The sequence below is a fragment of the Myiozetetes cayanensis genome, unplaced genomic scaffold, assembly GCF_022539395.1.
Source record: "Myiozetetes cayanensis isolate MyiCay16 unplaced genomic scaffold, myiCay2020 scf16, whole genome shotgun sequence".
In the NCBI taxonomy this organism is placed as follows: Eukaryota; Metazoa; Chordata; class Aves; order Passeriformes; family Tyrannidae; genus Myiozetetes; species Myiozetetes cayanensis.
In genome coordinates this window covers 6,530,409-6,549,091 of record NW_026087270.1, presented here as the reverse complement: position 1 = coordinate 6,549,091, position 18,683 = coordinate 6,530,409, and the positions used below count along the sequence as shown (strand labels likewise).

At 37.3% G+C, this 18,683-nt stretch overlaps 1 protein-coding gene across 2 annotated transcripts in view; it reads left to right on the top strand.

The window, feature by feature from the left end:
• The window catches only part of FTO (FTO alpha-ketoglutarate dependent dioxygenase), a 234,940-nt gene that overhangs the window by 65,030 nt on the left and 151,227 nt on the right, over positions 1 to 18,683 (top strand). For both annotated transcript variants that reach the window (XM_050311353.1, XM_050311354.1), the window contains exon 7: positions 2,905 to 3,024. In XM_050311353.1, coding sequence (XP_050167310.1) covers positions 2,905 to 3,024 — 120 coding nt within the window. The remainder of the gene's footprint in view (positions 1 to 2,904; positions 3,025 to 18,683) is intronic.

The window sequence follows — 18,683 nt, the reverse complement described above, 5'->3', positions numbered from 1 at the left end:
CAAAATGCCAGATGCTACTGTTGGCCTTTTACTACCCAATATTGACAATAGCCTAAAATTGGCCTTTTATTATTGTTTAAAGGACAACTTAAAAATATGTTGAGATTAGACATATGAGGCCTGATTCTGAGCTTACTTGCACAGATGTAAATAATAAGTGAAGATCAGTTAGGAGATGAAAATTATTCCTCAGAGTAGCAATCTTCCTTTTAAGTCTCCAAATTAAATCTCTTTGACAAAATCCTTGGCAAGAGCTTGTTAACCTGATAGTTTTGTCGCAGAAGATGAATGGTCTGTAACTTCAGTTCCACTAAGGCTAGAACTGAGCTGTTTGCATCTCTCCAGTATTTAGTGTCGTGAGGGTTTTTTGTGACACAACTCCTACTGTTTGTGGAAGGAGACAAGCCAAGAAAAGTGCCTTCCTGCTACAGAAAAAGATATTGCTGAAGAGAGCACAGTTGAAAGCAAGAGGACCTACAGCTTGGAAAGCAGATAACCCATGTCATTGTTAAAACATGGATGTGGTGTAAAAGGTGTTTATATGTTAAATAAAAATACCAAGCAATCTTAGCATAGCTAGAATCTCTGGAGATTTTTATTGTAGAATCATGAAATATGCTGAGTTGGAAGGGACCCATCAGGATCATCAAGTCCAATTCCTGGCCCTACACAGGACACTTCAAGAGACACACCACGTGCCTGAAAGCATTGTACAAATGCTTGAACTCTGCCAGGCTTGCTGCTGTGGCCACTTTCAGGGAGAACCTGTTCCACTGCTCAACCTCCCTCTGGGTGAAAAGCTTTTCCCTGTTGTCCAACCTAAATCTTCCCTGACTCAGCTTCATGCCATTTCCTCGAGTCCTGTCACTGGTCACAAGAGTGAAGAGATTGATACCTGCCCTTCACGAGGAAGTTGTAGCTGCAATGAGGTCTGGCCTCAGTCTCCTCATCTCCAGGCTGAACAGACCAATTGACCTCGGCTGCTCCTCATAAGGCTTCTGCTTCATCCTTGTGGCCCTGCTCTGGATGCTCTCTAATAGTTTGATGTCTTTTTTATATTGTGATTTTAGCAAATGATTTTAGCAAATCTAAGTATTTATGCTTTCATGTATCTAAAACAAGAACAGAGAAATCACGTCACCCTTGCCTCAGCAAGATGGTTTTCTTTCTCAGAATCAACAGTTATCTGCTCAGAGGAGATAGTTCAGTGCAGTCACATGTCAAGCAGCTTCATGGCCAAGGTGGTGGGTGAAACACTGTTTTCCTCCCCAAAGCCCATTTTATTAACTCAGACTAGAGCTAAACAGGGATGCTGTGAGATGAGTGTGGACCTGAGTTTGAAAGCTGTATTAGATGTCAGTCCACATCATTAAACAGCTGCTTTTGCAATTAGGTTCACTGACCTCTGATGAGACCAGCTAATCCTGCAGAAAATGAATTAGCTTGTTGCTAAACTTTATGTCTTACACCTAAAAAGCAGCTCTCCTGTGTCAAATGGTATATTCTGTATAGGATCAAGATACATTTAAATTTTGGCCCATATGCCAGACTTGAATTAGACTGAAATTGCATAGATTAATGTAACAAATCAATATGACTAGTCAGAAATCAGATTGACTGAAATAGATTCATGATGAGTCATATTTTAACATCGATTTTAATAAAAAGAATTTTTTTTCATTGATTAATGGCCTTGTGATTAATTTCATGAAACCTCTTTGCCAGACATTAGGTGGTAGAGGCCAAAAAACTCAAAAAGAAGTGGGGAGAGGAAAAAGAAGTATTGAGTTCTTAAAATTCCAGTTGAATAATGATATGCTGGGCCTTCCCAAAACAGTATATACTGAAGTGGTTTTTTTTTTTACAAACCATAACCTGATCCTTCATACCTCGTTAATATTGTAGAGGAAGCAAAGTTTCCTTCAGCATTTTTTAGGAAGGATGTCATCAAACTTCTGTGCTAAAGAGTCACTGGCTAGAAGTCAGTTTTTTAAAAAAACATTCTAAGCTCTGTGTCTGCCAACTAATCATGCTATATTTTATCAACAAATTTGCTTTAATATTATTTTTATACACTGGAAATGTAAGCATTTTTTATTGTTAACTTTAATATATTGACCAAACCTTTAGTTAATGTTAACTGGAACACTTTCAGACTGCTGTAGCTGTTCAGTTCTCCCCTGCAGGAAGGGAAGTCTTAGGTGACAGCTTTGGGCAGTTTTCTTTATCCCGTCACCTTGGTAAGTTGTCTTTATTTGCAACTTTGGAATTGAGCAGGGATGAACAAATCTCCTTTGTGGTACAAATAATGATTAAAGCATCTTTGAACTTAGTGTGAAACATAAATACCACAACAAAGATATATATGGAATTCTAGAGGCCAGAACTACAGAACACTGTTTAAGAAAAGCATCTTCTGTGGTAAATGGGCTGTTTGGTAAAGGATGAGAGACTGTGATTCCTTGTAGTGCCACCCTCTTGTTCCATAGCAATTGACTGGGCTGCGTTCTAGCAATACAAGTTTTATTACTGCAAGTTTTTTCAGTCTTTTATAAGGGAAACATTTGGAAACACCCAATAGTAATCACAGTGACCTGGAGTTGGTACCTATTTGACTGAATTGTGAGGAAATCTGAATGTTCATTGTACATGTACCACATGTGAAAACCAAAAATAGTTGGGTTTTGCAACTTCCTGGGTTTGAAGAGAGTAGCTCAGGTCACAAATTGGTGTGGAATAGAAGTAAAACAGCTGGGCGTAAGGATGTGTTTAGAAATGAACACTTTGGTAACTGTTTCCTTTTCTGTGGGATTGTTCAGGTATAGCTGGATTCTTGCACTACCCCATCCTTGCTCCAGATAATGAACATAGATGTTTATGCTGTCATATGTTTTTATCTTGCAGGTTGAATTTGAGTGGCTTAGGCAGTTTTGGTTCCAAGGCAAGAGGTATTTGAAGTGCACTGATTGGTGGCTTAAGCCTATGGCTAAATTGGAAGAATTTTGGAGAAAAATGGAGATTATGGTAAGTACTAGTTTTAAACTCTAAAGCCTCTAGGGCTTAATTCTGAGAGCACTCACAATTATGTTTTTAATTGTACTGTAGTAATGGGTTTTAAACTTTATTCATAACATATGAGAAACAGAATCAGTGTCAGCCTTATACTGTCTCCTCTTACTTTTATCCCCCAGTAGCCAGAAAAAATGTGAACAAAATCAGATCCAAACCCCCAAGATTTTAGTTATTTCCTGACTTCGCTTGTTTTTAAGGTTTGACAGTCTCATAAGCTGACAGTCATATATTACATCACACAAATTGGTTACATGAAACTGCATTGTCTACTTTTTCATGCGACACCCAGATAGACAACTCTGCCAATGACAACAATGGCAAATGCATCAGAGGAAAGCTGAGAACAGAACTGGTCATCTGGAGGTCTATACCTGCACACTTACACCACAGCTACAACAAACAAAGGAGAGTAGTTTCAAGAATAATTGTAATAATGGTTCCTGTATACTTGAATGTACATCCTACTTTCCTTGAACATGGACTTGGTGGCAGCACTGTTTGCCTGCTGCTGCTGCTGTCCAAGTAGAGATTCAGTTGGGACACTGTGCTGTCATTTTGGGAGCAGTTGTCTGCTGCTGGATTTGTACTCAGAAGTAACTATAGGGGCAAATGTCTCCTGATCATTTCCATATTTCTGTTGAGATTTGCTTCTCGATCACTTCTGCTGGTCACAACATAAAGGCTCAATTTGCCTATAGTGGACTTGAAAAAATTTGTAATATTGCTGAGGATGCTGAACAGGGATGTGTGTTGAATCTCTGGAGATGTGGTGCAACAAGAATATAATCTTGAGTCCCGAGGGAAATGTTGTGACTCACTAAGCTGCTCAAATGTATTGTAAGCTTCTCCAGCAATGGCATGTTCCAGATGTGGGAAGATGTCTGGAAAAGTGGAATTTTCAGTTGTGCAATCAGTTGTCACAGAGAATCAGTGAACACTGAATTTTCCTACAAAAGGAGAAAAAGTATTTATAACTTGTTTATGTGGGGTTTTTTTCCCCTCATGTTTGTGTTCTGTTGTGCTCACAGTCTTGAATGACCTTTCTAATTTAAAAAAATCTTTTGGTTTGTTTTTCTTTCAAATGACAGCTTACTCACTTGTAACACAGGCTTAGATGAGGTAGAGACAAGAATGTTTGATATTTTATATGCATTGTGTGTTGAGAACATGGAAAAACAGCAAACTCTGGAGCTCTCAAGGGTTAGGTTTTCTGCAGTCGGTGTGACATTGCCAGGTGTCTCTAATTAGAAACATGGTGGCGTCAGTGTATCTGCTTTCAACAGGCCTCAGGATGATATTTATCAGCAAACTGAAGGTTGGGCCAAAACAGAAGCTGCTTCTAATTTAAATTTTAAAAATTGCTTTAATGTTTTATGACTTCTAACATATTACTCACAATTAATTTTAGCTATTGAAGGAGACAGAAGAGAATGTTAATTGAGAATGTCTGTTTTGTTGAGTCTCTAAGTAAATGTGATGCTTACTGTATTTGGGATTTGGAAATGGGGTGGGTTTTTTTTGGATTTAGCCTACATTTTGTCCTGTGGTGTTCCACAAGGTGACAGTAGGGGACAATGTTGAGCCGCAGTTTCACTGCAGCAGCAGGAACGGCCTGAATAAAAATACATCGAAATGTGGCATTAACATCAAGAATTATCCCTGTTGCTTCAAGTTAGCTGTAATCTCTAAGATTCCATAACACAGGAAATCAATTGCGGGTTAACAAATTCAACAGCAATTTAACATAAAAAGTGCAGTGTTTTGGTGCATGTTTAGCTTCCACAGCTAAGTTAAATCAAAAGGGTATTTTTGAAGGTACCCAGTAGTCTGCAGTTGATGTTTTTTTCTCCAAATTTATAATTTTAGCTGAATGATTGTAAAAAAAAAATAATTATCTAAAATGCTAAAAGTAAAAATGTCTTAGAATTGTTGATCTAGTTTTGGAAGAAGTTTACTGGTTAAAAGGAATTATTTCTTAAAAGAAAATATTTAAGCACTGTATTTTTCTTTTGTGTGTGAGCTGAACAATTCTTCACTTAGTTTTCTTATATGTGTGTCTAGAGTGATACAAATTCAGTCTTGGGGTCCCAGTGTGCCTTTTTTTTAGTTTTCCCCCTTGTTTAGTAAAGCAGTTATAAAGAAGGAAAGAAAGTTTCCGAAATTATCCCTGATGCTGTTAATTGTAATTACTCCTCTGTCACATCAGAACATGATATTGCAGGAAGTTTAGCCCAGTGTCTTCAGACCTGTGGGCTTTATTTAATATTTTTGTACATTATAGCAAGCACACAATTTTATCATAGTGTTTATTCCTGGCATTTCTTTCCCTGAGGATAGTTTTACTTAGAGCTCACTCTTGTGATGTAAATGTTAAACCTTTCATTTGAATGACATTCTGATAAAACATCACATTTCCCACAATATTACCTCATGAATTTATGAGCCATTAAATCCAAAGCAGTTTAACCAATCTCCTCTTTTTTCCCCTCCCTCCCTTGAAAATATGAAGGCTATTCATATGTTTGAGAGGTTTTTTTTAAAAGTCATCCAAGATTAACACGTTATCACCTGCAACATCAGGATAAATGCTCGCTGAATTCAAAGGGAGAGTTACCATTTGAAAAAAAGACTGTACAAGCTTTGCTTTCTGGGTAAAGAGAAGTCTGAAAAGCTGAAATCTCATGTGAGGTGAGCAAGTCTTGCTGTAGCTGTTCTGAGATTCAGTGGAGAGACAATTTGTCTCTCAGGGTCTGATATCATGCAAACCTTGCAATCTGACATTTATTTTAGCTATGAAAATCTTTAACCACCATACCAAATCCGTAAGAACTGCAGAAGTCCTACAGTCTTTTTGTTTGTTTATTTTGTTTTAGGTTGATTCATGTTAGAAAAGTAAAATGTAAATCAGTGAAATGTTTATTGAAATGTTTTTTGTTTGTGGAATGATAAGTAAACATACATGGTTACACTTACATATTGAATTTTTAAAGGCTTTTTTTATCATATCTAGTGTTCTTTAAAGAAAAAAAAAGGACCCTTGCAGTGCTATATGGTGTGAATTGTATTTCCTGCTTTGACAGTCCATTTAGCAATGTAGCAATGTATTTATATGGCAGTTGGCCTTAATAACCTTTATTGACTTTAGTGGGTAAGAGCCAAGACTGGCATTATTAAAATGTATCAGTTTCATTGCAGTATAAAATCACAACATATATAATTATGCTAGGTAGGCTAGGCTCCATTTAATCCCACCTATTTATGCAGGAATTTGGCAAGACAAAAAAATTGTAGAACTGAAATGCTGAGAAAAGCGCGAGTGATTTTGAGTTACACGTAACAGCACAACTGTTTGCCTACAGTAGAAGGTCTACTTAAAGGAATGAAACATAGATCTCAGGGTAGTGATTTCTTAATGGTATAACTGAAACACAAATAATTGTTACACCATTTGTTTCACTTTTCAGCATCTTAAAATAGAGCTGATGATAATGAAATGCAGCACACCTTTTATTTTGTAAATGTAGTGTAAAAGCAGAAGTATTTACACTCTGCGTAGTCATAATGAACAAGGTGGCATTTTATGCAAACTGGTATCTTTCTGCACAACTTTCACCTTGATTTGTAAAACTTCTTTAAGAACTGTATTTAGTCATGTTATTATTACTGTTATTCTCAACAACATGCTTTTATCAGTTTATACAACTGAATTGAAATCAGAGAGCAAGGCTGTTTTCTTGTGAAAGTATTTTTCTTTCCTTTTTGAGTTCTATTTCATTATTTGCTACTGTTGCTGCATGTGAAGTATGTCATAGTTTCAGCTGTAAGCCACTATTGTCAGGGGCTTACAGCCTGACAGTTAGAATTGAGTCTAGGCTGAAACTTGAGCTACAAAATCTCAGCCCAGAGCCTTTTTTTTTTTTCCCAGTTTAAAGCAAAGGTTTAAATATGTATTTAAATCAAAAGTATTTCAGTTCCTGGATAACCATGAAAAGCTTTGAGACAAAATATGCTTTTACAAGGAATTCTCCCAGCTTTTGTAGACTTTGGCACTTTAAACAACTAACCAATTATTTTTAAAAAAATAGATAATAGGATCACAAACAGGCTGGTTGGTTGTTTAGCTTCTTTCAGAAAATGCATAGCAACTTAACTGACATTTCAATTGGTTTGACCTTGCCAGCCAAAATTCAAGGAACTCTGAGGTATTATTTTAATTTGTCTTTCAGTTTTCCCATTGTACTTAGATATTGCAGTGTCACACTTTATTGGAGGGCCATGTGGCGATGGGTGATCGTATTTGCCTAATGAACTGTGAAATGTAGGTACAACATGGCAGCTCAGAGACCCAAATTTTAGCCATTTTTCTTGTCTTTTGGGGCTCTCCTTATCTGTTTAAGCCAGATCCTTTAAATAAATGTATTTTTGGCAGGTTATATTTTATGTACACTGGGAGTCAGATGTTTCTGAAAATGTATCTTTTATCTTAAACAACAACAACAAAACCTGATCCTGAAGACTTTTTTTTTTCCTTTTTTTTTCTTTTTCTGGCACTAATTTCCTTAACCCCAATATTTTTAGCTGTCACAAATACGGGAAAGGATTCAGCATTGTCTGTAGTAGAATCACTAACAATCTGTAAAAAGAAAAAGAAGTTGTATTGCACATCTTTCAGAAAAAAATTATTTACAATTCTGAGGGAATTCAGACTTAAGCTTCCAAAATAACGTGTGTGCTGAAAGCACAAAAGACTGTGTTTATGATTCTCTTTGAAGTGTTTCTGCAACAGGATAAGGAAAATTTTAGAAACTGTCTGATAGTGTTCAGGGTAAATACTTAAACCCCTTTAGAGAATTTCACACACAGATACTGTGCAGCAGAAAAAAGGATACTTATGTTTCCTAAAGCTGCTACAGCCTACAGCTTTGTACTTAAAGACAGAGGTGTTGAATAGAATTCTTCTGAGGATACATCCAGTGACAATATCTACAGGAACATCAGAGCAAACCAGTGGATAGCACTTTCTATTTTTAACCCTTATGTGAGCTGGTTGAGATCTAAGCTGCGTTGATATGAACCACTGTAACATTTCTGTTATAAACTGGAATTGTTCAAAGGGCAGTCTTCCCATACTGGAGAAATCACACTGAAAACATTAAGTTTATAATGTAAGCTGGCATAAGCCAGGGAAAGTTTAGGACAGTTTCTGCCCTGTGGGACAGTGAGAGGCATTTCTGGCAGCACAAACGGGAGGGCCATGGGTGGGTTGTGCAGTTGTGCCTGTCGTGTGGCTGCACCAGAGGGGGCAAGGGCTGGGCGTGCTGTCCTGCTTCTGGCTTCCTCTCCAGGTGGATTTGCCTCTGAGATACGAGTCTGACATTTGTAGGTGTTCTTGTGCACACAACTGGATCTTGGCGAGCTTCAGTTTTGGTTAACTAGGATTCCATTGCCCTTTGCTTCTTACTGTAACAGGGCTTCTTTCTGTTGTCTTCACTGGATTTTTATACTCCTGGACGTATACAACTGTGTGTAGTAAATACATGTGCTTACATGTAACGTGGTGAGCTCTGTGTTCGTATTTAAGGCATAAATGCATATACCACGATCAGCAGAAATCAAAGTTGTGCAGATTGATTATTCCCCAATCTTGTATCTGAACTGTGTAAATGGATCTCTGTGTCTGAGCTGAGAAGTGTGTCTTAAACAGGATTCTCCATCACATGTTGAAAGTTTTTCCTTAGTGGATAGACCACCAGAGCTGATACATGGTGTGACTGTGTGTTTATGTGCATGCTTTACACACAAATACATACCCAGCCATATTGGGGATTTTAACCATGATGATCTTCTAATTAACTTCTTTATGTAACTTCTGATTCATATACATTTATGTTTAGTGAAAAGGCAGCTCTGAGCAACTTGGTCTAGTGGAAGGTGTCCCTACCTATGGTAGGGGGCTGGAACAAGATGATCTTTAAGGTACCTTCCAACCCCGGCCTTTCTATGATTCTGTGAAATGGTTCTGTCTTCAAAATCTATTTTCTAGTAGAAAAATGGAATGAAGGACTGTATTTGAACATTAAGTATAATATTTCTTGAAAAGAAATTAATCTGTATTTTTAGAATTTGTGTATATGTTATATATAAATTGATTATTTTACCAATATTTAAAATTATTTCTAGTTCTTATTTATACAGTCATAGAAGTGATTAGATACAGAGCTTATGGATTTGGATGCACATATGTTTGTGGACATGCTACACAGGAAAAAAGAATTTAGTTTGGTGTTAAAACTGTGAATTACAGTGGCTTGGCAGGAATAATTTGTACTGTGATTGCTATAAATGAGGGGAAGTTGTGATTTTTAATGAAAGTGAAAGCAAATGGTAGTATGACTAAAATGTCACCATCTACATTGCTGTAATTTTTTTTTTTTGAGTACAACTAGTGTTGCTAAACACGGTTTTATTGCTATTGGTATTTTAGTGGCTCTGTAACCACTATAAAATAGAATACAGCTGTTTTACTTTCCAAATAACTTTGGTAGGCAAAGGAGGTGATGTCTTCTGAAAAGCTGACATTGCTGCATTGATACCTTTTCTTTCCTATCTGATCATCCGTCCTTCTAATTCCTAACAAGATCATGGGTGAACAGTGGTTTTGCAATGTGTTCTTTAACATTACTGCAGCTTTCATTTTGACCATAAGGAAATAAAACTTGGCTTCAGAACTTGCCATGGAGAACATTATGCTCTGATGGATTAGGTGCTAATTCTTTCACTAACCCTCTGTTTAACTTTTGCAAGTACCTTAGGTGTGGTTTTCAAAAATTATTGGCCATGGCCTAGGGAGAGAACATCCTGCATTTGAAGGAACCCATCAAATTTCTGCCTTTCCCACCCGTGACTGGAAATTGTAGAATTTGGGCCACATAGAAGATATTTTTTTTTCTTTTCAGATGGGAAAGTTCTATCTGTTTAAGAACAATAGCAAGAGCTTACTGTGTTTTGGCTGACCCAGATTGCCTCCTGGCAGTTCCCAGGTCTAGTTCTCAGGAGCTTTTGTGTGAATCTTTTTTGCGTTTTACATTTGTCACTACACATGCTTCTGGTTAATAATCTTGAAGCTGTAGATATAATGTTTGCTATTCTGCAGTAGAAAGATAATTACTGGCTTCCTCAAATGTCACAAGTGAACATCAGATTTTGGCAGTTTTCCTTGGACTGCTAGTAAATTTGCAGTCTATATTAAATTCTCACAGCAGAGGCACTGATATAAAGTTTAAGTGTAACAAATCTAAATTATTCTTGTAAAAACAATATGATTGTTTATCACAATTAGACTGCTGGCATCTCTTTTCATAGAACTCATTTTGAATTTCTGTAATGTAGTAAAACAATTAAGGGAATGGTGAGAACAGGCCGGATTGTTGCTGGTGAATGGGAATGGCATCAGTGGAGCTGTGCTCAAGATGAATTCAACTTCGTGCTTAGCATACAGTGTTCTGCAAAGTGCACTGTTAATAGCTGGGAACAGTGCATCAGTTCATGCTGTCTAGCTGCCTAGGGATCAATATAATTGTGTAATAAACTGAAGTGATTATTTTTATGTGTGTGTGTGTATATGTATGCATATATACACTGCTAATAATTATATTTTAGCTCCATCTTCAAGCTGTGTCCTACATGCTAATGGATTAAAGCCTCACCAGCTAGCTAGAAGGTCAATTGTTTTGTGATGTTGTGGTGGGACTCAGCTTGGATAACTGAGTTATAGGAGGTTTTTTGTAATTCAGACACACGTCAGAGTAAGTTAACTCATTGTCATCCTTTTGGTCTCATATTCTGTCCAGTGTCATGCTTCCATTTCATGAAATAAGAGTTTTAGTGCTGAAACCATTTACAGTAATAGGACCACAAAATTCACTCCCTTTCTCAAAACTGATGATTGGTTGTGCTGCTGATGGATGATAGAAATTATTTTAAGATTAGCCTGCACAAACCAATTTATGCTGATGCTGTGTAGTACCAAAGTACACAAAGGTTGTACTTTCCAGACTTCCTTGATATGATAAAGTATCTGCAAATCTTTCAGCAGCAGAGCCTTACATTTCTGTCTTTTCTTATGGGGAAGAGAAAAGAGCACCGTGGTGTTGCATGTCCAGTGGTAATACATTTATCCTCTGGGAAGCAGGGGTGAGGGAAGATGAAATTAGTTCTGTACTGCGTTTATGTAGATGCTCAATCCAAAAGTCAGAACAAGTCCTGTCTGGGTCTTAGTCTGAAATCTTATGATGCCTCTGAAAGGCTTAAAAATACACAGGATTATTAGTATTTCTCACTTTTAAAAGTCTTCTGTAGTTGTTGTCTTCATTAATGCAACCTTACAGGGGCTGGCATTGTCTCTCAGAGGAATGACAGTAGAGGAAGGAGAGGTTGCCAGGCAGGTACAATTGTACAGTCAAGGCTCTTCAAACCATTTTTCCCTTACTGATCTTTTGTTGGTTTTCATGTAGGATATACTTGATACACAATTTTATAAAATGTTTATACATTCATGGGTCAATTCCACTGGTGGTTGTTATGCTAAAGGAATTGTGAATTTGAGTATCAATAATTAGGAATCTACTGGGGAGGAGAAGAGATGGGTAAGACAACAGAAGAACCAGTCTTGAAAAATCTTTAAAATTTGAAAAAATACTGAACAAACCAAAGAAGTCCCACAGGTTTCTTTAAGAAATCCTACTGTTAAACAACTTGATAACAGGACTGTTTTCTCAACTTTTTTCTTTGCTTTTCATCTTCTAGATTTTCTTCTTAAATGTAAAATACTGTAATTGAATCACAGCATTAGCTGGCTTTTCCCAACAAAACAGCAGATTTAGGCTCTTTGCTGCTAGTTTCAAAAGTAATATGTATGGAGAGAGAGCGCGAAGACAAAAATTGAGCCCATAGATGTATAATCCCGAAGGAATAAACTGACTTCTGCTAGACAAGCTGAAAGCTGATTAAAATATTTTTCCTCCTTTGGGTATGCAACAGCTTTTGATGATGGAGAGTGTATTAATATTCAGCTTAGCTGCTTGTCGACACTTCAGACAGGTCCCAGGAAAGACTCTGATACTGACCAGGTTTTCTCACTCTGCCAGAAATCTTTATGAGACACAGAGCAGCAGCCTTGTACCAGCAAAAGCCAAGATAAGAATACTGTTACTTAGCTATGTCTTTATTTTAGAAATAGCTTTTATGCATTTTGAAAGGCTTGAAAATTTTAGAGAATTCTTTTAATGATGCAAACGCATTTAAATGCAACCAAGGACAAAGAATATTCTTAATTGTTTTAAAATAAAGCTGCTGTGATCTATTCAATTTTCACTTCACTTGACCGAGTTGTTTGTAAACATGCAAAGATGCCAATAATAATGTCAAGATTGACACTGATCAGGATTTTTGAAGAGAATGTTCCTGCTTGCATTATTTTATACCAGTCAGATCTGAGGTGGTAGGGTACTGTTCTCTTAACTTTGTCTATTCCTTTGTAATGTAATACCTACCTTCCAGACAAGAATGAGATGTAAACAGCTGCTTTATCAACTGATGCTTCTTCTGTTCTTTTGTTGGCATGCTGACATATAGGGTGTTTGCTTTTTCCCCTTCCGCAGTGACTAAATATATACAGTATCTCTGGAAAACATGTCATACACTGTGTGAGGTGCCTTGAGGATGGCTCCAGGGCTAAATACTTCCTGTAATAGGTGAAAGAGAATGGCTTAATCAGCTTAGTTAACTTAATTAAGCTGTGCTTTTTCTCATGGTACAGTTTTAAAGTGTATTTCATTTAGAAACTGTATTTCATAGTTACAAAATTACACAACGTTGGAGAAATTCTGTGGGATTTTATAGTGGGCTTGAAAAAGATGAAATTTGCTTGTTACTCTGCAATGGGAAGAAGTGGTGTTAAAGAAGTATTAAAGAAGTTTGTCCTTTTTACTGAAAATTTAAAGGAAACACTCTAATGCAGTTTAGATTGTAAAGGCTTCTCAAACTGAGAAAGTCTACTTTTTTTCCACCATCTAATTTTAAGATTTTTGTATGTGTGAAGAGCTCTCTGTGTTCATCCCAACCTTGACTTGCCTTGCCTGCTCCCAGGTGCGTCATCAGATTCTATGACACCCTTACAGAGCATGGTGTGGTTGTGAGGACATGGGTCTCTTCTCCCCTGATCTCTCGGTCTCAGCAGAAAATATTATTACAAAAGAAACTAATTTGAACTCAATTGTTCTTTCTTGAGATGAGTTCTTTACATTCTTCATGAGGTACTCCATTAAGGAAAAGGTCTGGTTTTCCTCTTGGGGAAATGTTGGGATCCTGTTCCTCGTGGAACCCTCCTGTCTGGGAGGGTAGAGGATGAGATTGATTAGCGGGGCACAGACACAGCTGGAAACAATAAGTGCTGAGCAAGTTCTACTTCCCATCTCATTTGCTTCATCTGGTTTCTTAATGTTTACTTATTTACTTACCTCCCACAGGTGTTTGAAGGAGTAGAGGGTGGGCATAAAGAAGCAAGCAGGGCAGGGAAACGCAGGTTATAGTTGGCCACGGGGAGAGTGGCAGCAGGTGCCAGTAGAAACATGGGAGGAGGGTTAGGAGCTGTTCTGCTGGTGGAATAATGGGACTAAAGGCAAGGTGAGTAAGGGCTTGTGGGACAGGGGTTTGGAGTGAATGTGGTTGAGGTTGGAAAATCTGAAACTGAGTGTGTAGGTGGAATGGAACCTTTTGGTACAGTGGGAATAGAAAACAGGCTTGGCGGGAAAAGCTTTGGAGATTGAGAAAGAGGAGGAAAGGATGGCAAAGGCTCTCAGGCAAAAAGGAGTGGTGTGGTTTGAAAGAAAATAGGATGGAGGAGCTTTGCAGGGGGAAGTGGTTATGGGGAAGATGGCAGGAGACAAGGTAGTTGTGTGTCTTCTTCAAAACTGAATATTGTGGGTAGCAATTTCTTTGATTTTTTTTTCCAATCCCTTTAAAAAAGTAGTGTTTTGATAGAATTCTCTTCATTGATACCTCTGTGCATTTAACATGGTACTGGGTTATAATACAGAACCAAGTAAGGGAGAAGTAGTCTTTGTTTAAGCAAAAAGTAACTACGTTGAATGTAGAAAGCTGCTTAAAGTATGTTGGAAAGTGTTTGCTCCTAATTCAATAAATATAAAATTATTCAGAAAAAAATCAGGGAGATTATATATGCCGAGATTTTTTAACAACTTTAAAAATGCATACAATGGTTAAGATGTGTGAATTTTTTTTTGTGTTTATATAGCACATGGGCACACATATACATACATAGGTACATACAGCCACGTGTGCACAGAGAAAGAGATGTGCCTGTTTAAGTACTGAGCTGTTCTCTGTAATGCTTGAAGTTACAGAATCTTACTGAACTGATACACTATGTTGGTTTCTCATATTAGTACTTCTCATCCCACTGCTTGGGCATTGTAGACTCTAGTGTTTCTTGATTATATGGGGTGTTATAATTTCCTGATGACTGGTTATGTTATTTATAATACAGAGGGTGTTAATCCTTTGGTGATTAACACTCTATTTGAATTACCAGAGGTCAAAGGTACATTCTTTTATTTGAGGCTGGTTTGGGTTTTTTTCAGTACTTCTTCCTTTGATATTTTTTTCCTAAAAGTTTTTTCATTGTCTGTTTTATCTGAATATCTATTTTGAGACAGTTTGGGGTGGGGAGAGGAGTATGCTTCCTCCTTAGGGGCCCAAGTCTGTTGAAGCTGTAGGCATTAGAACATAAATTCTCTTTGCAATGAACTGCTCCTCCAGAACTCCTCCATCTAAAACTAATGAAAATCTCATAACCAAAAAGAAGCATAGTCAATAGTGTGTGGAAGAAGGTATTCCCTACTCAGCCTGTGAAAGATACCTATTTGTGTCTCATTCTAAGGCTTTTTGGAAAGTTTTATTAAAGACTATAATTGTGTATGCATATATATATAGGTGTGTATATATCCATATAAATACATACTTTGTAAGGTATAAATATATATGACTGGCATTTCAGGTGATGTGGAGATGCTACAGAGATTCTTGTCCTGCTGCCAGCTGTTACTGTGTTTTCAGAATCGAGGAGCTATATTAAAAGCCTTCAGTTGTTTCAAAGGCTGTCACTGTGCAAAAGTTATCCATGCCCTAATATTTCAATCCTTTCTCTACCACAGGATTTTTTGTGTTTTTCTGATCTGTGTTCATTAAAGGGCTGGAGCCGATGAGAGGGAAGCAGCAAAGGATTTTTGCTGGTTTGTTTTTCACACCGTGTTAGGATTGTGTAACCATTCCCCAGCTCCAAGAGAATTCATTTATGTGTCCAGGCTTTCTGAGTTGCTGCGTTCAGCTGCAAAGCCAGGTGGCCTACAGCAATTTCCAGGATTTTCCAAAGGGTGCGGTAACATTGGCATTGCTCCCTCCTGTAAAGGTGACCATAACACATTCCTTGACTGCAAATGCTGAGGTAGAAGTTCCACCTGGAGGTTTCTTCATGCTGTGGTTGTTCCACCTTCTTCAACTCTGGAAAAGTCTGGGCATGGTGGAAAAACCTGCAAGATTTCCCTTACTGGTGTTTTTCTGCTCCAAAACCTCTCTGGTAGTACCTGAAATTGCTAGAAGGGAGTTACAGGAGAATTATGTTGATGCACTGTAGCTGTCTTGCAATGTTTAGGACTTGCATATTGCAGAGAAGGTGATCAAAGAGTAAAGAAAAAGGTGATGTGAAGCCAAAAATGGAAGGAGAGCAGCTCATCTGGTTGGGTTTGCATTTTGAGCTTGTAGACTGTGGTATGTTCTCAGCTCAAACGATGCCAAGCTTGGAAGCTATAAAGAGATATGATAAACCTCCTTCTGTGTTTTCTGATAGATGCATAACTGCTCCTGAGTAGCATCAGAGTAGATGACTGAGTGTTAACAGTGTACATTTTGCAGGGCTGAACAGGAGTTCACTGGTGTGTAAAAGCTGTGTTTTAACTCAGTTATGAGCTGTGAGCTTAATGCCTGAGCTGCTGGATGAAGTCCTTCAATCTGTCAGAAGATTGAAACATATTCTAATAATTCTTAAACACTCTGTGTACCAAATCTGGGGGTGTTTTAATGTTACTCCACAGGACATACAAGGTGACTGCTCTGTAAGGGGAAGCACAGAGGCAAGTTGCTCCTGTCCAGCTACTCATTTGATTGCTTGTGTTTTACTGTCTGTGTGTGCTGGGTTTCTGTCTGCCTCGCTCTCTGGTGTTTTGCTCTGAGCTCGGTGAGGTGCTAAGATTAGTGCTGGTTTGCTTCTGTCATAATCTTTCATGTTTGTGTGACGGATAGGTGAAAAAGTAGTATTTGTTCTGCTCCAGCGTGCGAGGAATCCAGCTCAGACTCTGAGGGCGATTAGTCCCTGTGTTGCAGGATAAAAAGCAGACATGCTAAAATTTTAGGGGGACTTTTTTCCTGTACATGCTCCAGGGGGAATGCTGCATACTGCACTGTGGCTTCCTACATGATTTTTCTGTTGAAGATGGTTTAACTGCTGACTGCCATTCAGCTGCTGGCCTGTGGTTAGCTTTAGTTCTCTTGTACAAATACTGAGCACTACACTGGCTTCGTTCCTTCTTTCTTTGTTCCTCCAGTGTTTCACTTACATTTTAATAGTTTCATTTATGCTTAGAAATGTGGGGTTTCTTCTACTTCTACAGAGAGACTGTGAGTAGTCTGGTACCACAAAATGTATGAAAGCATTTGAAGGAGTTCGGTAGGAGGGAGAATTACAGGCCAAAGCGGTTTCATGAGCAGAGCAAGAAATTGGGAGGAAATAAGTTGCAGGAAAGAGGGAATAGCAGGGAAAGGAAGAAATTGTAAGAAAGATAGGATGACAAATTGAGAGAAGGGTTAAAAATAGGGAGGAATGGGAATAAATATAATGGAAGCATAAGGAATCTTGGAAGGGCAAGGGACACTGGACAGATATTTTCATTCATGGATTAAAAGAGCTGAAGGTATTAATATGATGATCTGAGTTTTCCTCTGTTAAACTTGACTGCAGCATTTAATAGAGTCTTGCTCTGGCAATATTAAATATGTAAACTATTAATATAAAATGATGCAACTAGTTAAAAATGTGTCTTCTGTGTGAATGTATAATTTCACTTTATATGTCAAAATAGTTTTTTTGTCTGCTAACATATTTCTGAATCAGCTTTCTTGAAGGAGTTGTTATATTATGGCCTTACAGTAGCAAAGCATTCAACCTGAAAGTCTACAGTGTGTATGTGTGAAATTCTAAGGGATGAACTACCTGATTAAAACCAGAATATGTTTTTTAGTAAAAATTGTTATTGGTTTTGTATAAACCCATTTTTAGTACTACAAAAGGAAAAAAAAAAAAAGCAGTGGGGAAGGAAATAAATTGGGGAATAGCAAGAAAGAACATACAACTAAAGGTGTAATTTAAGCATATATAATTATTAATGCTTTTAATGGGAATATTAAGATCCAACTTAGATAACTAAGATTTGCTCAGGAAAGATGGAGCAAGTTGTTTGCTGATTTGGCTGGTATAGCCAGAAGAGTGTACTGTGCAGTTTTTATATTGAAGGTTATCTTCTGTACAAATATATATTACATTAGAATTTTGCTAGTCCTGTTTCAAAGTCTGCTGAAATCTCCTTGATTCCTTTTTATATTTGTCACAAACAACTATTTGTTTTCTTGGGCTGAACTGTAAATATTTGCAGAAGTGCTGTAATATTTTTTTCAAAACAATCATTTGAAAGTTTGCATAATGGACTTAAGTAAATAACATGACTGGTAAGTAATGCTATGGATCTTTACTTGTGATGCTCTTTTTTGGTGACTCTTCCCATAATCAGCAGTTATACAATTAAATTAATTACTAGACCTTCAAAGTATGCTACTTAAAATAAGCTTGGAGATGTACATCAGAAATATTAAATATTTGTGTCCTGTTTCCATTTTACTGTCGTATTTCGTTTTGCCTTACATTTGTACTGACCCAGTCAATAAGCATATATAAACCCTGTCAGCTTATGCTGTTTCATTGCATTTTTGCTGATTAATTGCATTTTTAAAATATATTTTAATCAGGAAACATCTTACTGCTTATTTGCACAGTACAGCTTCTAAATCTAAGACACCACTGGGGTCAGAAGATAGCAGATAACCTATACAATGTTTGAACTGGTACTCCAGTTCCTAGTTTCCTGAGGATAAATGTGATTGCTCCAATATAAATGTTTTAGATCACAGTGACAGCTGTGGAAATTAAACATAGCCAGCAAAATCTATTTTCTGTCTGGCTAAGTAGAGGACAGATGAAAAAATTCCCTGGGTGAATGAATTCTTATGAACAGTGATTAATCTTTTCCCTTTGCTATATTAATTTTATTGTATTGTCAAAAAAAAAAGTAAGTCTAACTTTGATTTCTGTATGTGTTCTTTGTATTCAAGTTTATCATTTAAAGGTAAAAAAATTAGAATATTATTCCTAGACCATTTGGTAGCACACATTGCAAACACTTTTCTCACCACAGGGAAAATTAGCC